The sequence below is a fragment of the Aythya marila genome, assembly GCF_965140915.1.
Source record: "Aythya marila genome assembly, chromosome: Z".
NCBI lineage: Eukaryota > Metazoa > Chordata > Aves > Anseriformes > Anatidae > Aythya > Aythya marila.
Genome location: NC_139080.1, coordinates 28130730 through 28155629, shown reverse-complemented (window position 1 = coordinate 28155629; position 24900 = coordinate 28130730). Strand labels below are relative to the sequence as shown.

The 24900-nt window shown below is 38.2% G+C and overlaps 1 protein-coding gene across 3 annotated transcripts in view; it reads right to left on the bottom strand.

Moving 5' to 3' along the window:
* DOCK8 (dedicator of cytokinesis 8) overlaps positions 1-24900 on the bottom strand; it is a 96567-nt gene that overhangs the window by 57998 nt on the left and 13669 nt on the right. The window contains exons 2-15 of one of the 3 annotated variants that reach the window (XM_082783861.1): positions 21476-21533; positions 21088-21190; positions 16739-16914; positions 13788-13859; positions 8141-8264; positions 7383-7595; positions 6774-6859; positions 6083-6149; positions 5567-5716; positions 4853-4933; positions 3907-4066; positions 3157-3296; positions 2831-2924; positions 1740-1902 (exon numbers count right to left, since the gene is read on the bottom strand). In XM_082783861.1, the coding sequence (XP_082639987.1) occupies positions 1740-1902; positions 2831-2924; positions 3157-3296; positions 3907-4066; positions 4853-4933; positions 5567-5716; positions 6083-6149; positions 6774-6859; positions 7383-7595; positions 8141-8264; positions 13788-13859; positions 16739-16866 (1478 nt within the window). In that variant the 5' untranslated portion in view covers positions 16867-16914; positions 21088-21190; positions 21476-21533. Of the gene's footprint in view, positions 1-1739; positions 1903-2830; positions 2925-3156; positions 3297-3906; positions 4067-4852; positions 4934-5566; positions 5717-6082; positions 6150-6773; positions 6860-7382; positions 7596-8140; positions 8265-13787; positions 13860-16738; positions 16915-20043; positions 20165-21087; positions 21191-21475; positions 21534-24900 lie in introns of those variants that run through there. The other 2 variants (XM_082783859.1, XM_082783860.1) reach the window with 2 other exon arrangements.

Below are 24900 nucleotides of genomic sequence, written 5' to 3'. Positions count from 1 at the left end.
AAGCATTAAACTGACTTCAGCACACCAGCAGGCTGTCACATTTCAATTCAGTTATGACTATATGCTAGCACATTGTTTTATGAAGCTATGGTTCTATGATTCTATGGTTCTTGAGATAGAGGAAAAATAATAAAATAACATACAAAACTGGCTTTGTTCAAGTCAACTTCGCAGGGGGTAGCTTTGTCTCAACATCAGAACAATATTTACCATGGAGAGAACTAAACAAGGAGGCTTGGATGGTGGTTAATTTAAACAGATAATTGGCCTGTACTCCCTATCAACACTTATGCTCACCAAAAGGAGCACTGGTGTATATGGTGTAGGAAAAGCATCTCAGACACAGCTAGGTTATTCTAGCTTGTAGGAAAAGGAGGTGTTTTCAATGTTGCTGCACAAACCCAGATGCTATTTCCTGGCCCCACCAAGTCCGCATTTTGTAAGGTTTGCAAAGCTGCCTCATTTGACTTTCTGCGGAACTATTTCTGGAGTTCAGAATTATTAACTATTTCAGCAGCCTTTATTGGCAACTCCCTTGTCTGACTCCAAACATGGTTGCACTCACAAAGCTGTCAGAACACAACCTAGTATTCTGGCATTTTTTTTTTTACCTTTCCCCCAGTGTACTAAAAAAGCTGTCTCCAGGGTTAAATTGAGGTATTAACTGATTGAGTTTACAGTTCATGGCATAATACTATTTATGGCATGTCTGTTGTGTCATCACCATTGATTCATTAATTAAGTTAAAGATTACCTAAGGCAAATATACTAAATAGATCTTCTCTTTATTACTACTAGTTAGGCAGAACAGCATCCATTTTGTTGCCACAACTTTTACTTAATGTGAAATCAAAACAGAGCTCAAAAAAAAATCTGAACAGGCTATGCATGCTGGGTGTGAACAACTGTTGAGCAACAGCAAGAGTTTCTTCTAAGGTAGACGTGTTTATGCAACACAGATGCCTAACTACTGAAGATGCGTGAAGACACACCAACTTGCTTCTGGAGATCCACAAATTAATTTTTAACATGGTGACTCTGGTATTCAGGATGTCTAGCTGCAGAAATTTACCCTGGTGAGAATTAAAGAGAACATTCTGTGTGGACTCAATTCCCTTTCTAGCTCAGGAACTCACAGTGGTTGCCAACGCTTTTTGTTTTCAAAAATAAACCTTTATACACTACAGGGCTCAACACTAGAGCTAGAAAGTGCTGCTCAGTTTTGGGGACAGACAATGAAAAGGAAAGTTAAAGCTTCAGCCTATTTTTTTTCATTAAAAAAGGTATTGTTACACAAGTTCGTTTACATTTGCATTTTCAATTGCGTAAGAACTACCGCTGCTTTTCTTCCATGTTTTCACTAACAAAACGGTCACATGAAAGTATTTTTTATCTTTAATACTGCAATAAACACCTTTTGAATTATTGCTAGTTAGCTATTTCCAGTATCACTACTTATTAGAACACTATTCTGCACAAACACATTGAAGCACATTCAATGTGTATGTCGAGTCAATGAAAGCTGTTAGGTTTTTGGACATTTTAGAAATATTTTGCATGGGACAAGGTAACTACGTAACGAAATAGAGTATCCAGCAGGTATCTGACCTTGTAATGGCTAACAATATCAAATCATCAGCATAACACATAGTTTTAAGTATTTAAAAAATATTTCTGAAAAAATAAATCACAATTATCTTTGCAAATGGATCTTAAGAATGAAAGAAAAATAATCTTACCTATAAATGGTATGGGGAACATACACTTCTCTAATTGGGAATTCCAAAATCTCTTTGTGAGGACGACTACGGTTTTCTGGAAATGGCTTCACTGGTAGTAATTCTGGTGTCAGGCAATAGCCAAGGTTTTCTGGAGCTGGGGAGATCTCCAGTTTAAGTGTTCCTTTAAAGAAATCATAATATTTCAGAAAAAAAATACCAAAAATAACTAAAGCATAGAAGTAAGGAGAAGTAAGAACTGGATCTTTGGTTTGAGGCCTACATAACAATAAAAAACATGCATGTAAAAGGATACACAGGGAGCTGAAAAAAGGTGCTGTCTAGCAGAGTTCTGTTCCTCTCCATGAAGATTCTGCTTTGATTAATATCTGCCAAAGCAGACACTACCCAATGGGAACGACACATTTGCTGTGGTCAGCAATTAAATAATTACTACTGATAACATTGACACAAAAATTAACTAGGCCTTCAATTTAAGTTTTGGTAAGTGAACACTTTTGGGGGAACACAGACTTGGCATTTCTGTCAGCTAAAAAGGCAAAATAAGCTTTGCACTCAGTTCATGTTTTCTGAGGTTTCTCTACAATCCAGAGGAGTTCAAACCATAATTTATGTAAAAAGTAAAAATCAGCTGGTCAAGTGTTTGAATGTAGCTAAACTCTATCTTCACATCTCTACTTTGTTAGCTAACACTGACCCAAATACAAGATGAAATATGTACACATTTTAATCTCCTTCTGTAAAATATGACCCATTAAAAAACACTGCAGGGAAAAACTCCTTTGAAAGCACTGTCTTCAAACAGCTTGAATAATAATAAAAGGCATCCAGTAAATACACCTATAATTAGGGAGGAAAGCAAATCACTGGAGAGTATCAGGCTAAATATAAATCTTCATACCCACTCATGTGGACCCAAGGAACCCAGAGAGTTCCACAATAGTATAATATAGAGTTAAAAAAAAAAAAAAGAAAAAAAAAAGAAAGAAAAAGAAAAAAAAAAGTTTATTATATTTTGGGCTTGTAGTTGATAGAGCAATTTAGAGGAGAAAACTATGTATATTCTATTCCATCCAAAATTAATTATATACCTGGTAAAGTCTTAATTCTTCTCTGCAAGGAAGATGATCTTTTGAAATCAGCTAAAAATTTGAACAGATCTTCATCACTAAGCCTGTCACCTTCCTACAGTAGAAAGACAAAAATCAGTATTCTTATAACAATACTCCATGACACTGAGAAAAATTTCTGAGTAAAACATAACCTTGAGGCATCCAAAGCAGGTGGGCTACTGCCAACTCAACAGCAATTATCCTTTGTACCCCCACTAACATTACTGGGTAATTTTTCCCAACACAGCTCACATGACACATATGAAATATGTCCTAGGCAATCAGAAATAAAGAGCCTCTTGTACCTGTTTAAAGAAGGTGCTGAGTGTCAGAGAGATTGTTTTGAAGTTTGATGCTGGATAATTGTCCTCAGAGCTGAGACTTCTCTCAGAAAGTCTTCTTGCCTGTAGCAGTGTTGCCTTCTTGTCACTAGTTGATCCTTTCCCTTCAAAAGGAAATTAAATAAAATACCAGCTTGCTTTGTATTGTTTCTCTACGAAGACTATAAGGATACACTAGAAATACAGAAGTTCCTGGTAATGTCAGAGGACAGAGAACAGTACCTACTACCTTTTGCCTGTATTTCCCACTACTCGTATTTCGAACTATGTGACATAATGGAAAGCTGGGACACACCTAGTGTGACATTATTTCTGCTGCAGTGCACAAGCTTATTTAAATTTTTATTTAATGGGTTTTATAACCCCCTTTGGTCAATGTTGGGTGCAGCTTAAAAACATCACTTGTACACTCCAGAAACTATGTATTTTGATTCCTATATATTGCAAATGGACTCGATGTAGTAAAGACACTTTCCCTACCACAAAGCCAGTGTTCAACCAAAATTGACTCTAAAACATGGAAGAATATTTAGAATACATAAAAATACGTAAGCAGAGATGAAATAGTGAGAATATTAAATTGTACTTGAAGGCTGAGAAGGTGTGAACTTGAATCTGCCAGTCATTCTTGAGGCCAGAGTGAATGACATTGTTTTCTATGCACAAAACCACCTAAGAGCTGCTTTGTGTTAGTTAGAAAACTTAGATGACTACCGTTTAAACCTTCAGTCTCAGGTATTTCTCGTTCAAGTGTGGAAACATTGAAGAAATTCGTTAGGCTTATGGGAATCCAGGCAAATGGCATTCTGTATTTCCCCAGCCGCTGACAGAAGGATTCAGCTTGTGCTTTCAGTTTTTCAATCTTTTCTTTTGTCTAAGACAAAGAAAATAATGAATGTGTTAAAAGCAATCAGTTAGTTTAACTCAGTTAAGAGAAAAAAAATAATTTAGAGATCAGTAAATTGCACTCTTATCTCTTGCATTTTCTTTTTACATTACTGCCAGGATCATAGCTGTTTTAATTTGTAATTCACTTCCCATTTCTTTTAACAAGTTCATTTTTATTATAAAAAATGAGTATGCAGATCTTTTTGCAGTGACCCTTATGTCCATCATGAGCAACCACAATAAAATGTTAGCAGGTTTAATTCCTTCAACAGATACACAGACAATATTCTATTGAAAGTGATATCTAAAAGGTGAGAGATGCGGTGGGATTCTAGGAAACACTATCAGCCTGCTCCAGGGGAGGTAAACAACCATGTATTCCCTGAATAAAACTCACGCTATCTAGTGATGTCAGCAATGAAATGGTCATGCACACAACACAACAGGTTAGTTGTCTATCTAAATCAGCTTGTCTCTGAGGTACAAATATTTGTGCTAACTCCATTTTGCATTGTCATCTCTTTTGTAAATCCCTAGCTGCTTTGTGGCTCAAGACTTTGGAATCAGTACAGATTTTCAAAGTGCCCAGGAAGCAAAGTCTTCTTTGTGTCTTGTCTTCTCCTGACTTCTTTATGTCAATCAATGACACCAAATTGCTTGTCTCATGGATGCACCAACTGACTTCCTTCCCATTGTTCTGTTCTTTGGGTTCTGTCCAATTCCATGTGTGTGCATTTTTTGATCTAAACATTCTTCATGGTTGTTGACTTACCTTGCCAGCTTCACTTTCCTTAAGAATCATGTAGGGTTCTGCACAGTCTCCAATTTCTCCTTGCTGAAGTACTTTTTCTATCTACAAATAACAATAAAATAAGTCACTCAGAAAGGAAAAAAGTCACCATAATTAACACATTGCTTGTCTAGCAATACAAAAGAGCCAGCCTAAATTTACAATACACAACTCTTAAAGCAGTCTTTATGGACTAATGTACAATAAAACTCCTCCCAGTTTTCCATCTGTTTAGTTATAAAGCAGAAAAACTGTATGTGACAACACTGTCCATCAAGTATGACTGAGTTTTCACTGAAATTAAGAAAATTAACACATTCCAAATGAAATGGTTCAGGCTAACTTAGTTTCAGACTTAAATATACAAAACAATGCAAAGTGTACTAAACCAAAGGCCCTTCTTCCCCTCACCCCCCAATATTATTCAAAATTAAAAATGATTTATTTCACTTTACTTTAAATTTTCCTAACAAAGAGAGGAAACTCTACCTACTAGAACTGGAACACAGAGTATTGATATAACTTCTTAGCTTGGGAGTGAGATATACGTACACCTGTATGATTAAAAATTATCAGAATACCTCATGTCAGCCATGGGAAACTTATGTTTGTTAACTATTTGTCAACTCCACAAACTCAGACAACAGGCACGGCTGGGAACAGGAAGCATGTTGTTGAGGTAGCACTGTAACATACCTTTATTACTAGGTATATATCCGATGAGGGATAAGTGACAGAAAATACTGCTGATCTTGCCTGAGTAGACAGGTCAATGGAGGGTGTATGAGAACGCAAGAATCCTCTTAATGAATCAGGGTTCAGGTCACAGTGAAAATTTTCAGAGATCTTGAAAAGAAAAAGATTTAAAATGTATTGCAAAATTGAAATGCATTGAATTTTGTTTTAACGTAAGTCAAAAGAAGTAACTGGAACTACAGAATAAACAATTGCAAATGTGGTAGTTTGAATAAAAAGAAACCTGGACCAGGTTGCACATGTGCAAAAGTTGTGTACTTTTTGTAAGCTATTCTAAATAGCTTTTAGAGTTAAAAGATATAAATAAGAGGTAAAATCCAAGCCAATTGAAAAAAAGAAACAGAAAACAAGATAAACAGCCTAGAATTTTCAAACAATAATGAAATTAATCTGAAAAAAGTAAATGAATAAACAATTATTATTCCACTCATTTTTTAAGCTGTAGTGCATACTTACCTTTTTTCTTTCTTTTATATCATAGAGAGCTATGCATGCAAACAAAGGTTCAATCTCTATATCAAACCTGTTAAGGAAAGACACACAGTACACTCATTGATATTTTACTCCTAAGACTCTGCATAACAAAAAAAAAAAAAAAAGGAGGGGGGGGAGGGATATATTTTCACTGGTATTTCCATTAGGAAGTGATGAAAAATATTTAGTTTCAGAGTCTGGCTCTCCCAAAATCTGGAGGATTTTTTTTTTAATAGTGCCTTTCACTAGATGATTTCAAGAGGGGAAAAAAAAAAAAAAAAAAAGGAGTAAACTGCTGTCAACGTATTTTCTAAATGGGTCTGAAAACTGGTGTCAGATATCAGTTAAGATGATCATACCATTCTTGATTTTTTTTTCTATTTATCAAGTCCACTAGCATGTACAGAGACCAACCCAGTTTTACTCAAAATATATAACTGGCATCATCTCCAAATCCTTTTCACCATGACAATATAAAGACTTCTGTAAATATAGATAGAAACAGTTTTCTGCCAAAATTACACCATGGCAAGAACAAGCAAGCATGTAAATGCTTGTTGAACAGGGAACATGCAGTGTAACATGTCTGTAGCAATATAATCAAATAAATTAAGAAACCAAATGAGAGCTGTAACTGAGGCCTGCCAGAACTGGAGCATGTAAGGATACTTACTTCAGAGACTGCAGCTTTACCAAAATCCTGTTACCCAGGTGTTCCTTTGGGCGATCTGGCACTGGTCGTATCTCCACTGCATCCTCCTATCATTAAACAGTTATTCTATTCATATACTGTTAAAGTAATTGTAAATTTACATGCTTACATAACAGCTTTATGTGATGTAACTTGGCTGCTGCTACAAAACAACGTTCCCTCACTCAGCAACCATTTCACCTCTTCAGCCAGAAAGAAAATTGATATATATTCCCAAATATCTACACTTCTGACTGTCATCTGGTGTGTTTCCCAGGCATCTGTTGCTTGTTCTGACACAAATATTTTAACAGAATGTGGCTTGACCCACACTAAATGAGAGTAGCAAGACCTCAGGCAACACCATGAGTCTGGTACAAACTCTTGAATGCACACACAAAATAGCTTGTGGAGCCCATGGTGGTGTCCCTTCACTGTGTCATTACCCAAGCTTGACATGCAAAAGCAGAAGAGGCAGAGATCCAGGCCAGGAGCCCCATGTTTGAATGTGGAGCAGACATCCATCAACACGCCAGGAACGCCCCATTGCAGCAAAGCACAGCTTGTGCATGGGAAGTCCTCCAAGCTCACCTCATCCACGGACGGGTAGAGGGCAAGGAGCTCAGCATGCCTGTTGGTTCGCCGGGCTTCCTCGTTCTGCCTCTCAAACTCCTCAGCGCTGACATGCCGCAGCAGGTTCTCCAGGCGGGGATCGGGCTGCAGGCTGCGCAGGTCAAAGTCGCAGGAGGCCAGGGCAGTCCTGGAGGTGTCCTCGGGGAGCGTGGGCACATGTCTGGGCCCTGTCTGTTGGAAAATGAAGGCAAAGCAAAACCTCTTACAGCCCAATGTGGCTTGGACTTTGTGAGGTTTCTCTTGACTATCTTTCACCTCTACCAGGAGGCCCAGCAAGTGGGAGATGATGGCAAGTACTGTCCTCCACTTTGTGCTTCTCCGCGTGCAGGGGAACAAAGAAAAGGGCAGCACACCTCCAGTTTTCTAGGTGGACATTGCTGAAGTCAAAGCAGAGCAAGCTGAGGCTGTAAGCCATTGCAATTCTTCAGGTCTCTGAGCCTGACTACATCCACATTGAGAACAAGCAGGCTGGGGGGACCTCCAACAGCGCATGGCCTACTTTGTTGCTCACACTTCCCTTATCAGGGGGTGGCAGGGGGAGTTACACAGCCACACCAGCCCCAGCACTCATACCTCCATGTTCTACAAGCAACGGTTACAGAAACTCCTCATAAAGACAAGCCACCTGCTACAGAGATCCCAGTATGCTGCACCTTGGCTTCTTTTGAGTGAAGCTACTATATCTAATAACTTTTCCCAGAGAAAAGAAAAGATACCTGAAAGGTTGCTTCACTAGAGTCCAAAGTTTCTGATTCAAATGTTTGCTTCTGAAGACGCTTGTGAAAATCTTTTCGGGATCCCTTATTTTTCAGATTACAAGTATCTGAATTCCCTTGGTTCCTTTCAGGATGTCAGGATGGAGCAAAGAATGAATTAAAGGAAAATAAAACAGAAAAGGAAAAACTAAAAATTAAGCAATTAAGCAAATTAAGTATATAAAACTATTTATTCCTTTTAAACAATCTGCTAAATTCTGTAGTGGCATTTTTGGAATCAGTCTCCTTAGTTACAGTATCATGCTCTGTTCATTTTCCTTTCCATAGCGCTCAAAAAGCAACATCTAAATATCTCAGTACTTTCATAAAGATGTCACAATATGTAATTATTGACCAGGGAGACACTTTTTTGTTACATTTCGAGAGCAACTGAATTATATCATCTGACGCGTATTAATTTTAATCATTTGAATTTTACCAGGTCACTGCAAATGAAAACTGAAGTCATAAAACAGATAACCTCATCTCTCCTTGGTTATTACCTTATTTTGGAACTCCATTAATCATCCAGAATGAAAGACAGAAATTCAACACAAGTTAGAGACAATTTAGCATTCATAAGAGGTTTTGTTGATTTATTTTTCACTACTTCTAGTGTCAATCCAACGATAAATGCAGAGATTTGCTTACCTGAGATCATGCTTGCCCTGTGAGGCACAAGCTATACTAAAGATGCCCTTCCCCTAAAGTGTTCTTGGAAAATCATTCATTTTACTTATTTTTAAAAGGATCATAGCAATTACAACTCACCAGGAGGCAAACTCTGTTTTTAACAGACATGTTCACATTAATGGTTGAATTCTAAAAGCAGGACAAGGAAAAGAAATAAAGGACAACTGAAGGGAGAAACCAACAGGCACAGGAACTCACCTCACCTTGGCCTATACCAAAATCAGACTGATGGCAAAACAAACTGCACCACACTGCTCTTTCAATCGCCCCTCCTCAAAGTAAGGAGTGCAGGAGAAAATATGATGAGGAAACCAAAACCAAAAACAACCCAAATACTCACTAGCTGAAATAAAGATAAAAAAATTAAAGGATATTTAGTCATGTCCTGAGAAGCAGGACCTCAATACATGTACCAGTTGTTTGGGAGGACAGATATAATGTCAGCCTCCCTCTCTTTTTCCCCGTTCCCACCTTTTATTTTAGTATGACACCACAAGATAAGGAATATCCCTTTGGTTGGTTTAGGTCAGCTGCCCTCATAATGTCCCTTTCTCACCCCTTGCCCACTCCCTGCTGGCTCTAGGGGGTTTGCAGGGGGTCTGGGTGCTATGCCAGTGCTGCTCAACAAGAGACACAACACTGATGTGATACCAGTACTCTTCTAGCTACAGGTGCAGAGCACAGCACTGTATGGGCTGCTGCAGGGAAAGTTAATGCAGTACCAACACAATACAACCACAAAGACCCCTCAGCTGCACCTAGCCCCTATTGCATATGTCCCTCTGCTCAGAGGCACGAGGACCATGAGACCTCCTCAGTCTTTGCTCCTCGTGCCACCCACCAAACTTTTGTCACTCTTCTGCCTTTAACTTTCCCATCCAGAAATGGATGAAAGCCACACACACATTTCTGTCATCCACAGCTCTCCAGACCATAAGTTCAGTTCCCTGTCCTACAAATCTTTATCTCTCAGGTTGACAACCACATCCTTTTCAGACTTTCTCAATACAGTGGAAAGGTGTCTACGAGTACTTTCTCCTCCCTTATCTTCTTTGCCTCCTCATACCTGTTCAGAATAGTGCCCCAGCATACCATGAGACTCCCAATAGCAACCACTGGTTTTCCCAACACTGAAGCATCTTTTATGTTATCTTGTTCTTTTCAAGTTTTTAATTGTTTACTTTGTTAGCCTTCAAAGGTCAGCTTTTGGGGAGGGTTCAGACTTAGTAAAGTGTCTGAATTCAAATTTGCCTCACCTGAAACAGTGAAAAAATAAAACACCCCAAAAGTCTTTTCATGTGTGTGTATTTCTCTGGCTTCATTCACATTTGTGCATGCACACATAAGAGCAAAAATAGCCATGTGCTATTTATTGTTCGCTGCATGTACTTGACTGCTCAGTTCCTATTTGTGTGCAGAGACAATGCTGGCTCTTTACAGTGCACTCAGAGCTGCGCTGTGTGAAAGCCCAAGCAATGTGCTCTGCACAGTGTGTGTAGTGAGGCTGCAAAACCAACCAGCTTCTTTCTGGTGACTCACTGTAGAGCACTTCTGAGAACTGAACCAATTTCATAAGCAGCCCTGGAGGAAGTCTCCTCACAGCTCTCGGAAGCTGCTCCCTCCCCACACAGGTGGCAAAACTGAACAATGCAAATTCTGTACGGCCAGCGGGAGATCATCCACAATGCATGGTTGCTGACGTACCCTCTCATTAGTAAAACAAGTAGCTGGGTGACTGGGCACACCACAAGGACAGCAAATATGCCACTGATTAAGGAGGTATTGGGGAGGCATTGGGGAGGCAAGGACAATCCCCAGACATGGACTGTATATCTCGAAACAAGACACTGAAACTCATGATAAGGAAGCGGCAGACGGACAGAGAAACGAATGTAAGGACTATAAATCTCGAAACTGGACATTGGAATTCATTATAAAGATACAACAAACGGAAGAATTAGCAACAACCAGCTCTTGCAATTAAGAAACCTGCCAATTCAGCAGATTCCTGACCAAAGGTGAAAAGTACACTGTGAGGAAGACTCGGGGTCTTCCTCCCAAAGACCCCTGCCCACGTCCCAAAGACCCCTGCCCACAATTCTTGGGAGGCTCTACGCAGGCGCAAGGTGCCAAAAGGCTAATTAGCATGAGAAGCAAGGGAAGGCGGGGATAGGTAATGAATATGTATAGGCACTTGTAGAATATTGATAGATTGATTGTATAAATTCAAGACTGCTTTCCGCTTTGGGTATGCACGATAGGTGGAGAGATCCCCCGTGCATCCAGCGCTGCAATAAAGAATATACCACTTAAAGGAATTTCGGCTTCGATCTTTGAATCACCACATTGCTCCTCATGAAGAGGGAGGGTATGAGCACATGAGGAGGTGAACAGGAAGTGCTGCAGAAAACTGGAGCCCCAGAAAGGTCTTTCTGAGGAACTGAACAGGAGGGGCTGCTGGGGAAGGAGGAGCGCTCCACTGCCACACCACAACCCCAAGAATGTGGGGATGGGCTCCCCTGCACAGCAAGCATGTGCTGAAAGTTCCCTTCATATTTAACATGTGAAATTGAATGAAATTAAATAAATATTAAATAAATAATTAATTATTAAATAAATAACAGATAAGAGAAGAAAAAAAAAGGAGAGGAGGACAGGACAGGACAAGGATAAGGATGGCACAGGACATAATAAAATAAAATAAAATAAAATAAAATAAAATAAAATAAAATAAAATAAAATAAAATAAAATAAAATAAAATCCTGTAATGCATAGATCCAATTCTCTGTGTTGAATTACACTGACCCAAAATGCAGAAATCCTTCACTAGATTCTATGTAAAATGGAAATCTCTGCCAGGAAAGCCCATGATTTTTTTTTTTTTTTTTTTTTGGTACTAGGACTACACTTCCTTTTCACAGACCACTAGAAATCAAATCATGTAGAGTTTTCAGGGCATGTAGAGGAAAGAGATGGTCCACACATATTTATGCCTGTTCTCATTCCTTTTAGTGTTATGAAATAGGAAGTTAGCATAAATCCAAGTTAATGCAGCCTGGTTATTTTAGCAACAAATGTAATAAAAATGGGAAATGCGCTTTCCCTGCACTGTCAATTGTACAGTGTATAGTTTTGACCTTTAATAAAATGATGGCATTTTCAGTGCAGGGACATGTTCTGGTAGCATCTGAAAATTTAGCCATGAGCAGAAATCTGTCCTGTTTCTGCTTAAGGTGATTCTTTAGATCTCCTGTTTTCTGACAAGAAATTCAGAAAGTTTTGGAAGCTGTGGATCTTCAGGAAATCTATAGCATTTGCAAAACATAATTACAAAAACTTTATATATAGAATCATAGAATACCCTGATTTGGAAGGGACCCACAAGGATCATTAGGTCCAACTCCTGGCTCCACACAGGACCACCCAACAATCTGACCACGTCTGAGAGTGTTGTCCAAATCCTTCTTGAACTCCAGCAGTACCAGTGCCCGACCAGTTACTTCCCTGGGGAGCTGTCCCAGTGCCCGACCACCCTCTGGGTGCAGACCCTTTCCCTAACCCCCAGCCTGACCCTCCCCTGTCCCAGCTCCATGCCGTTCCCTCGGGTCCTGTCGCTGTCCCCAGAGAGCAGAGCTCAGCGCCTGCCCCTCCGCTCCCCTCGTGAGGGAGCTGCAGGCTGCCATGAGGCCTCCCCTCAGCCTGCTCTGCTCGGGGCTGAGCAAACCAAGGGGCCTCAGCTGCCCCTCATACATCTTGTCCTCTAGTCCCTACACTATCTTCATAGCACTCCATTGGATGCTCACTAATAGCTTAATGTCCTTTTTGTATTCTGGTGCCCCAAACTGTACAAAGTAAATAGTGTACAGCAGTAATCAAAGAGCCTGAAAAGACTGAAGACTAGACAGCTAACAGCTGCATATTAAAAGCCTGGTATGAATGGGTAGAGTGAAAACTGACAAAATTTAAACTGCAATAGTCCTTGCATAAAAGCACAAAACCTTAAAAAAAATAAATTTCAAAAATCAAATAAAAGGAGAAAAAGAAGGGATAAGAAAATAAAGGGATAAGAGGTCACAATGAAAGATCAACTACTCACCACATAAACACTGAGTAGACACCAAAGCTATTACGGTAAGAGAAGAGATTAAAAGAGCTTGGCTTGTTTAGCCCATCAGTTTGAAAGCTGGGGCAGGATATGATTGCTGTTCCTCAGTGTGCAAAGAGGCGAAAGAGTAAGGAGAGAAGAAACGGCATAGCATTGGCCTAAGAAGAAGTGGCACACATGGCTGTCAAAATGTTTAGGCTGGGATCTGGAAAATGACTGCAAGTTTTAGATGAGTGAAGTTTTAGGACAACTGTAGTAACAGCTACTACTACTTACTACTAAGATACTGCTTTAAAATGGAGATGAATCAGATTAGAAAGGTATTCTGAAAGCAAGGGATTGACCTGACACCCACTTGGACAACATGGTTGAGGAATAAAATTAGAATATATTTGAATTAGTTCATTTGTAATTTGTTCATGAATTTATGACACAGAAATTTTAACTACCAGGCATTCAAGAACTAAGCTTTGTTTTTCTGAAGATCATGTTCCACCAAGTATGTTATACTTGCCCCTGAGAATACAAGGAAGCACAATGAATGTATCCTGAATTAATCCTTATTTAGATAAATCATCATTACAAACACGTGATGTGAATTACTTCCTGATTAATTCTTAGAGAACCTGAATATAAGAAACAGGTACAAAATTATTTATCCCATTGGCTCAAACAAAACAGTAGAGTAAAATGACTGATAAGTCAGTTCTGATTCAAATTATTTTTTAAAATTACTAACAACATGCATCTTCTCTCTGTCAAATAGGATGCAAAATGTTTTCTACTTCATTTACTTGTAGGTAGCTTACTTTCTATTCACAATCAGCCAGTCCCGGATATATGTCTGAACACAATCTCTGACATGTGAATCCAGTTCAACCCTGTGGAAAAAGCAACACATAGTAAATATATTAGTAACTAGATCATGCCTTAAGGACAGAGAAATTTATCAAAACATGCTGTTCAGATAAAGGCCTCACTATTAGTTCTCTCCTGTATGTTTATTTATTGCTAAGCTATTGTTTGAGTTTTAAAGAATATGTGTACTGTATGAGTACCTTATGCAGGTTTTGGTTGCTGTGTTTATAAATTAACAAACATACATTTAACAGAGATAACCACTTGCCATGAATATAAGACTGGTGTTGCTATAAAGTACTGCAAAATAAAATAGTGTACCAGGTACCCGTCTTTGTGTTTTTCCAATAGAGATATTTTTCCAGAGGCCTCAGCTCCTGTACTCTTGCAAATACATAGTCTCTTTGTAAGACTTTGGTATAACTTTCTTTCTCATAGAAATGGAGAAAATTGCAGAAATGGACCTTAAATATTTAATCAGACAGCTCAAAAAAAAAAAAAACCACACGTGAGATATGAAAATACTTCACAACTTTGTGATTCTGAAATGTCTCATCTAATGTAGAAAGTTGTCAATGCTGCCTGAGAGGCTGGATACCTATTGGCACTGAAATATTATAAGCTATAGTCAATGTTAGTGGTCATGAACATGCTATCATGATGTTGTAGCACAATTACCCCACCTCTATTCTGAAGAAAGTTAGTGACCTGTACCAAAACTGAATGTTAGCACTTTCCACCCAGTGCTCAAACAGATTTGCAGCCCAGGCTGGGTAACAATGGATCGGGGTTGAGACCACCCTGTGCCACGAGTGGGCTGAGGCAGCACGTGTTGACTTCCTGCATCAGAAGAACATGCTTTTGTCAGCAGCCTGCACAGATGAGGGTAACCTCATCTGGTTGGTGGTGTCTGCTTCCTGCTTTCGGCACAGGAAGATACCAAAAGCTGCATTGCCTGCACGCAGATTTCCAGTGTATGCCCTTCCCAAGCGCTCACCTCCCTCCCTAACATGCCATGCATCCTTGACCAGGATTTTCCATGTGGTGTTAATATCCATAGTGGCAGTGTAAATGGCTAAGCAGGGTGCTGTTGTATAAAAAAGTCAGCTGAATACAATTTTGTTGCTACTGTCTCCCCACGCTATGCCACGGATGCCTTTAAGTGTTTTTTAATACCACTGTGGTGGGAAAAAATAACTGCTGTTTTAAATAACAGTTATACTGGGAGACGGTCCTGGAAATGTGTGTGTATGGGAATCATTTTCTCCTTTAAAATCAAGTTGAATAACAACTTGAGTTGCTAATAACAATAATTTCACTTACTCACTTGCTGTGAATAACAATAAACTTAAGTTGCATATTTTTTTACTATTTTCATCCTGTCTTCCTGTCTTATTAGTAGTGTATTTATATACTGAATGTGAACTCCAAGCATCAAAATATTGTCTTTTGATATCTGTTCTCTTTCCCCAGCTACAAGAAAACATGAGTTCATAAGAAAGTCTAGAACATTTTCTATGAGTGACTTCATGTGCAACTTTAAGTCAAAATCACATTTTGTGCAAATTTTACAAAATCTCATAGGATCTTTATGATTCAAAGAGCTCTCAGGATCTGCATGATTAGTGTGGCATCTTCTCTACCACTTTCGCTCTTCTGAGCTTCCTGAGAGTTAGATTAGGCCGGGAAGGAATTTTCAGGCTGAGAACCTACCTAGGGGAACTCAGCTAGTCCACAGACAGTGAAAGTCACCTGAATTGTCAGTCCCACTAAGCCTCATCATGTTTGGTGTGCTGAGCAGAAAGCAATGAAGGGATATGGTTGTAGTATAGGGCTCTAACTCATATAGATAGCTGGTATAAATTAGGACAGGCTGTTACATCCCATGCAGGAGCAGAGGGGGATGCATGTCTGCCCTGAGCCAGGACACCATAAGCTAAGCCTGTTCATGCCTTCAGCACTCAGGTTCAGCACAGCAGAGGAGCCAAGCTGTGTCCCAAACACTCCTACACAGTTAGCCATCTTTGCAAACACAACAGCTTGGGGCTAAACTGGTGCTGAGTTCGGGTTTATCTGGCTCTTGCTGCTTGCAAACCTTGCTACACCTTTGTGGTTCTACTCAAGGGTAACATTTACAGCCATACAATCCATGGAGAGTATTTTGCATACAGTGCACAGGACTCTCCTAAACCACAGAAGAAAATTCTCCAACACAGTGCTTTTCCTCATTCTGAAAAATTCTTTTGCTCATATCTTCCTTGTTTATCAAACCAACATTAGTATTTCCAGGATAGATAAGTACCAGTATCAACTCATGCTAACTATTATAATTTAAAAACCATTGAAAATAGTGCAAAGCTTCCTAATTATTTCAGTGATATATACCTGGGCCCAGAATTGACTTCTACACTAGAAATTGACAGTTTTTTTTTTTTTTTTTTCCCCAAACTTTCTGAATATTAAGCAAGGAAGATACTGAGAAAAAGATGCCTAGTGATCTGATCAGTGCCATGTAACATGTAGCTCGTGGGAAAGAAAAAAAGGGAAAAAAAAAGCTTGGTCCTGTGGTTACTACATGATCAAAATCAACCTCCACCTCCAAGAGTCACAGCTATAGAATTGTTTTTCATCCTAGCCTCCTGCCCTTCTTCCCTCTTTGTCCTGGTCTACCCTTACCTCCCATCTGCAGCTACCAGCCAGAGCAGGAAGTTGTCTAAGTTCTTGCATAACTTTAACTGTGACAACAGGCCTAACAGAATCAATGACAAAGTTCAGATGTTTAAAGCTGAGCATGTACATGATGGCTGGATGGATAGCAGAGTGAAGTGTCTGGACCAATATCTTTATGCTCAAAACTATTTTTAAACCTGCAGCATTTCAGAGAGAGACAAAGTCTCCTTACCCATCTTCTGGCATAGAAGGTTGTAAAGTCCTGCACTCTTTGGGTGTAAAGACAACGTCCAAGTCATCTTCAGGAAAATCACCAAGTTCATGTGCCAGTTCTGAGTCCAAGTTGTTCAGTTGCATCATTAGGAAGCCTTCAAAGTCTAGTGGGTCTACTGCGTCATAAAAGGAAGGCTAAAGAAAGAAAGAAATAACTTTGTTTTAGTAACAGAGGTATTCATAATAGTGTAACTTGGGCTTCCTTATTTAATTCTTGTCATTGTCCCATTTTTGTTAAAAATAAGAGCTATCTCGCCTAATGTAGTGTGCCATTGCATTGAATGCAGGGAAAAGTTGCTAACAAAACATGTAGCTATAAAAGAAATGATGAAACAAAGAAAGAAAAGATTTAATGTAAAACAAAAACAAATGATAAAAAACAAAACAAAACAAAACAAAACAAAAAACAGCTAAATCCATATTTGCACCTATTTTTCTTTTTAAGCTTTCACAGATGTTGGTAGGAGTAGTGCTGTCTGAAGTACATTTTGGATGCCCACAGATATACTCTGCTGGATCCCTGTGAAGCATACCCGGTCCCTCTTGTCCAGTCTATGGTGTTCATTGGAGTGATAGAACTAGCAGCAGAAAGTAGGATATAAGGGCAAGGCAACCAACATGACAGTGGCCAGCATGCAGGGAGTTGCCAATGGACTGAGCCACGTGTGATGAAAGGCACTAGAAATAACAAGACTAAGGCAGTAAGTCTGGTAGGATACACCGAGCTAAATGCCAGCACCATGGCTGCCATCACTAAGATGCCTCTCAATTGGGGTGTTGTGCCTGAAGGGTACTGGCTATTAGAAATGCTATGTGCTTACAGCTCCAAAGTTGAGGGCAAGATTTACTCAAAATAAGAAGAAATTATTTTCCTTCTCCGAATGTTGTTGGTTTTAAATTGTTTGGGATTTTAGTTTTACTTGAGTTTTAATTTTATTGGATTTTTCAACAGTTAGTAAAATAACTATACAACATATTACATGGAACTACTAAAGTAATTATTACAAACCTTAGATAACCACCATTTCTATGGCATGTGGCATTGCACCTTGATAGAGAACAAAAGTATTTGATTTTATTTTATCAGCCATTCTTACACAGAACATTCAATCCACAACAAAGTTCAAAAAGTGGAAGCTCTGCCACTTGTACATGCTGTGAAACTGTCTGGCTCTTTTTATTTGGTTAGTCTCAAAAACAGAAGCAGTAAACATTTTTTGATATCATATCTAGAATTGTTACACATAAATGTAACTTCATATATTACTGTTGACATATTTTTCCATTTGTATATAAAAATGACATTTATTTTCACTTTCTATATGGTCAATAAAAATAGATTGTATATGTGTAGAAAATAAAATATCTGTCTAGTTGTGTGCAGAGACCAGCATCTCATATTACTGTCTTGACAAGTAATTAAGAGTTCTAAAAAGTACAGATTTAGAAAACTCTGGTTTATGTTTTGTGAGTTCCAGAAAGGCCATGGATACCTAAATGCAGTAATATCAATGAAATATAGTTAGAGCATTAAAACAATAACACTGAAATACCTATTTTTTGGCTAAAATTCTTCCTCCTAGTAGATAAGGTATCTAATCATCCTTGACTGTGAAGAACAAGTATATACAACTCTATAGCACCAGCTAACCCAAACACACTTCACACAATGGCTTTCTGAAGCTTCCAACAATAGTTAGTCTGAAACTTGATACGATAATCTATCTCTATGGTTCTGTTAATGGGGCGTGGGGAAAATAAGGCACCTGATGTCCCTGATAACAATACTGCCGTTATATGCAATGTTACTGTGACAATTGTCTCATCCAAGGTATAGTCTCAAGCTATTCTCTTTACGTTTCAGTCTTCTTCTCCACAAATAAAGTCTGCAGGTCAAAACCATGAAGTTTTCACTCATTATTACTGAGACCTACTCATGGAAGACTCTCATGGGAGTTGGCTGGATTTTCACCCGAGTATGAATTTATTTCTTTCAGTGACAGTGTCGTACCCAGGAATTTTATCTTAACAGGACAATGAAGAATTCTGCAACTTATGAAAAGTACAAAGGTGCACAGCAGTAACAAAGGTCTGGGTAGCTCTGAAATAAAATGGCTCACGCGTACCATGCCACATCACATCAGTTACTGTAGATAAGGAGATGAGTTAAAAATGGTTAGTGGTATAACTACAAATATTGGAGGCTTATTAGCGTTCTGGAAACTTAAGTAAGGAATTTATTCAGCTAATGAAAATCCAAAAACATAACAGAAAGTGAAGCATATTTTGGAGAAATACTCTAGAAACATCTAGGAGATGCAAAGAATTTTAAACATTTTTGAAAAATAGATGTGGCAAATGATGCTGTGGAGACCATTGAGCACACCCCGAAAAAACCCACATATTCCTCTTTTATAGGGAAACTACAGTGGTCTCTACATGAGCGAAGTGTCAGAACTTGCCCATCTGCCTGTACATTTAAATGATCTATTGAATTCTCTGAAGCCAGTTTTGGAAAAACATTTTTTGCTCTTCTTACCCAAAAGGAAAACCTAACACTGACTGGGTATACTGGGTCAACAGTTATGAGTAAATAGGAATCTTTATTAGCTATTGACTTTTCATTAATAGTTCTAGGACTATTAATGTCCTAGGACTTGAATAGTCCTTGAAGCTCATTTACTGTACTGTCTTGCTAGTAGGTAAAACATTCTGTGTTAATGCATAAATATATATTAGCAATCTGTACAAAAATAATTTGCAAAAAATTAAAGCAAAACACAGTTTAAATTATATATATATATAAACACATATGTCCTTTCAGTTGCTGAAGATGTAGTGTAGTGTTTTGCATGCAAAATAATGTTGCTTATTGCAATCTAATTTTCAATTAAGCATTGCATTTCCTTTCAGATACCACACTTTGTCATTCCAACAAGTCAAATACATCACAATTCATTATGTCTTGTAACTTTTTCTAGATGAATTGATAGTAATAATCTTTAATTAACGGAACTGTGCGTTTTTGACTATTGTGAATGAGATACAAATGGAAAAGATGGTGGAAAAGGTAAATACAGGTGGACGGTAATGGTCTCCCTAACTGTGCAAATTATCAAAGGAAACAAGGAGAGATACTGTTTCAATCCAGAAGCCTACACTCGTATTCACACATCACAGAAGTGTGCAAAACAATCATTCTACTACTACAAAAAAAAAAAAAAAAAAAAAAAAAAAAGCCACAAATCATTACTACAAACATACCTTTTTAAGGAGGGTGGACTAGAGGCATGGAGATTGCAACAGCGCACAAAATGGCAGCTACGGTGCAATACCCAGGAAATGAAATGTTACCTAGTTTCTTAAGAGCAAAAGCAACTTTATGCATGCAGAAGAGAACCCAGCCTCCACTGTCAGAATAACCACAACGAACAAGTTAAAGCACACCACAGCATTTCAGATTAAGGAAGTGAGCAGTGGCGGAGTGGCGAGAGGCCCTGACACACAGGAAGTAAACGCTTACATCTAGTGTTTTTCATTTTTCCACAATCACTGGTGCATAGACACTTTTTCTGCTCCTACTTATTGAGTCTCATCAAAAAAAAAAAAAAGAAAAAAAAAAAAGAAAAAAAGTCTTTCTCTTTCTCTCTCTCTCTTTTTTTTTTTTTTTTTTTTTTTTTTTTTTTTAATAGCATGTTTGCAGAACCCCCGTCTTCCTGAAATGCAATTAAGAAAATCTGGTATTTTTTCCCTTTGTCATAAGGGCAATGTCATATAGTCTGATTTTGGGGGAGGGGAAAAGGATTAACTGTGCAAGACTGAATTTGGAGCCACATAACCATTGACTCAGGTCTATGCCAATCAGGGCACACTTTGGCATTTCTCACTTAGCACACTTACTCAACATCACTGAAAGGCAGGCTGGCATGCTGTCTCTGCTGCTAGCTCTGGGAACTGTGAAATAAGCCATGCTAGCTGAGCCTCCACCTTTCTTTTAATTTTTTTCTTGTTGATCTCCTTTTGCAAAACATCTGTGGCCACCACACAATGTGTTTAGTTGGTTGTGGAGTTGAACATTTCTGGCAAGACAAAGTAAGGCTGTTATATATTCCAACACTATTTAACTTTGATTCTCAGTAGTATGCAGAACGACTATTTCAGGCTCCAAGGACCATTCCTAGTTCTTTTAAGTGTGTAATATCCTCAACTTTCCAGGGAACATTTTTAACAGCTTGAGGCAGAAGACAGGTGAAATAAAAATGGCTTAAGATTACAAACTTGCACATAGAAGACAAACCCAGAACTTACCAGATGAAGAGTAGAAAAGCCAGGTGTGCTTAAACTTCGTTGACAGAACTGTGCAAAGCCTGGTTGGAGAGTAAATTGCTTTCTTATTTCTGCAGAGGAGTACCTTTAATTAAGCAGAGAAAACCCCTATAATTACAGTTATACACACACATATGTCAAATCCTACACTTCATCCAATCTAGCCTCATGTCCCAGTGTTTGGAAACATCTTTTGAGTATGTCCTAGACTCCTCTTGTTTTTTAATTCCCACAAATCTCAAAACAAACAAACAAACAAACAAACAACAACATTTGCAGTCCTAAGTAATTAATATTCTGACTCTCTTTCAACGCATTTATATCATTATGTATCCTTGCAACTGGGAAGGATTAAGCAAGAAAGAATTACCTTGCCCTTAAGTGAAGTATGACTGCAACCTGTGGCAGTGATACCTGCAGATTTGTTTCTGTAAAAAAGAATTAAAGAATAACAGAGCAAAGAAAGAAGAATGAACATCAGAGAGGAATATATTTTAATGAGCTAGTAACTGACCAATGGATAAAATTAAAGTAGGACTGCTCATTGAACAGTGTAAGCACAGATTTATTCTAATAGTGTCATCTGTTCTGAACAACACAAGAGAAACCCAAGTATGATTTTAAAATACACTCTGAACTGTGACAGCTGAACATTTGAGGAAAAGACAACTTAAGTGGTAATTAATTGATTTCAATGGGAACAAAAAGGCCAGTCCTGAGTTCTTTGGAAATCCCAGAGTGGTAATACAGTTGCATATACCCAGAGTGCAAAACAGAGTAGCTTGCTCATTCTTTGAGGAAATAAATCGATAAATATTTAATGTTATTTAAGACTAATCAGACATGAAGTGATAACAAAACATTTACAATATATTTCTCCATGAATATTCAGGACAAGACTTTAAAAAAAAAAAGAGGCAATTAAGCAGATTCCAGCCCTGAACAAAAACGTTCTGGCAGCCAGCCTACCAGGACAACCAACACTCAGACAGGAAAACACAGAGGCAAGAAGACCTTCTCTTCTATATGAGACTCTCTTCCAAATCCAGCAAGCATTCATAGGTGTCTTCGAACTACCAGATGCCACAGTCTCCTTATTTCGTGTGCACGTTCTCTCCTCTTGGTTTCCATGACTGCTTGACCTACATGTATTCTGCTGCATGTAGTTTCTGGCTACTGCTGTTGCTCACACATATGACAAAAAAACAAATTTTGCTGAATGCAGTTATACTCTTGTTAAGGGACAGGCATCTCACAAAAGATATTCACATTTTTGGCCTTATTTCCAAAGTATAGATGCATAAGATGAATAACTAAGAGTAGGTGCTTGGAGGTCAAGGCCTGGCATGAATGGGGTCATGACTACACTATAAAGGCAGCAGCAACTGCAGACAGAGCAAAGCCAGAGTTACAGAGAAAAAAAAGGGATCCATTTGGAAGAGAAATTCCTTGTCAATACTGGTATCCCAAATCTCAGGAAGGACAATTTTTTTTTTTTTTTTAAGGTGATTCAATAGTTATATAAGAAAGAAGCCATGGAGGGAGAGTAAGGAAGTCTGCAGATCTCCTCATTATTATTGCCCTGTCTTGAAAAGCAAATCTATTTGTATATCAAGGTTATTTTTTTTTTCATCTTCCCACTACAGACAATCTCTGATTATGAATGTATGTAACAAAGCATAAAATAAACCTCAGATTATTAAAAAATATTATTTTCCTTTGAACAGAGTAAGTCAGTTTCCATCCCATGCAGAAATACCTGTTACTGATGTAAATAAAAGTCTAGTAGCAGATGTATTCATAAACCTGTGTTACAGTGTATTGCAGAAGCTGCTGCTAGGAAAAAAAAATTTAAAAAAATTAAAAAAAAAAAATTACACCAGTTACGGGGTCATTTTTGAAAAGGAAATGGTATGAACTTTCATCCACAAAAGAGGAAGCCTGCATGTGGACAGAGGGGCTAATTTGCTGTCTGGTAAAAGCCTGTACAAACCCAGCTAACTGAGAGGAAACAAGTTTCTCAAAATTAGTTCCAGAGGCCCCCCAATATGCAAAAGAAAGAATTTGCAAAATAAATTGCTTCAACTGAAGAATAAGCCCATAATCTATAAAGGTGAATTTCAAAAAGTTTAAGAGTAGTTTAATTGATTGATTTCACATTTTTCTTATCTTTGAAGGAAGAATGAGAGAAGAAATACAGTAATAGTTACAGAAGACAGCAGGTTTGTTTGATCTGACACAGAAAAGATGGGCAGGATCTAATGGGAATAAGTAGAGGAAAGACACAGCTGCTAAGAGCCATTAAACCCAAGGTACAAGTCAGCTACCCAACATGGAGAAAAGGTGGGTGCTACAATCAGAGATTGGCATGGAGAGTTTTGAAAACCTGAGTACCAGGCTGGGAAGAGATGGACATTCTAGAGCCCCTTCATGATTATTTGAGTTCTCCATTTTTGGGAGGACTCAAACAATCATGGATCAGTCAGCTTGTCTCTGACACTCAAAAAGATAGCAAAGCAAATTACTGGGCAATCAACTGATAACCATCTGGAACTGGTCCAGGTCCCAAACTATAACCTCCAATCGAAGCACGGGCCATGAAATCAATTTTAATCATTAATCACCATAACAATGCCTGTTTATTATTAGCCTGACAAAGAATTGCACAGTGAGCAACTAAAAGTTGTGTAGAACCCCAAGGTCTGAAAAGTTTGTGATTTATTGGTATAGAAAAGAAAAATTATATAATGATGATTATGGATTTATCAAATGGCAGTCATATGAAGTTTTGTAATACTTTTCTCTTAGTTAACTGGTTTCAGTAAGGCTCTTGTTAGTATCTCTCATGGCATTCCCATAAGCAAATTAAAGACATAATGTCTAGATGGAATCAACACAACTGTTTCCAAACTTGGTTAAAAAAATTCAAACAAACAAACCAAACAAAAAAAAACTACCCCCACTCTTATTCAAGGTGTAGTCATCAAAAGTTTAGAAGAAGATTGTGAACAGATTTCAAAGAATGTACTGTAAGTGAGTAATTTCTCTTCAGCCTATCTCCAGCCTACTATTTTATTCAAGAACACAGATGATGGTATAGATAACATAGTAATGAAATTTGTGGATGACATCAGACTGGAAGAAATTGTAAGTACTGAAAAAGAGGGCTATACTTAACATGATCTCACATTTAGAAACTGTCTAATCAGCACAATTAAATTCAATAAGAATAAATGTAAAACCCTAAATGTAGGAAGAAGAAAGCCCATCAAACAAAGAAATACAAAAAGGGAGATGAACTGTCTAAATAAATAACCACGCTGCAGACAATCTGAGAGAGAAGACCAAGCCACTTATTAACAGAGTACTAAAAGTGCAGAAAAAAGGGGAAGTTTTTTCTATTTACATGTATTTAAGCCAATGAAAGTGTTAAAGCTGATGTACACACTAAGAATACCTCAGAGGAATATGCAATCACATTGAAAAGGCTCCAAAAGAAAGCAGTGAGAATGCTTGATGTTTTGTAAAGGATGATCCACCTGGTAAGACTTAAAAAAGTGGTGTCCAGATTCCAAAACAGATGAGTGAGGGGAGACGGAGCAGTTGTCCCCAACTATGTTAAGGATAGCAAACCATAAAGAAAACAGTGAGCAATTCATGTCCATTAATGAAAAAAAAAGTAATCTTAAACTAAAATACAAAATGTTTAATAAGCAAATGGGAAAAATATTCCCACTTCAAAGGTAATGGGACACTGGAAGAAGCTATCTGGTGATGCCACAGTGATGAGAGCAT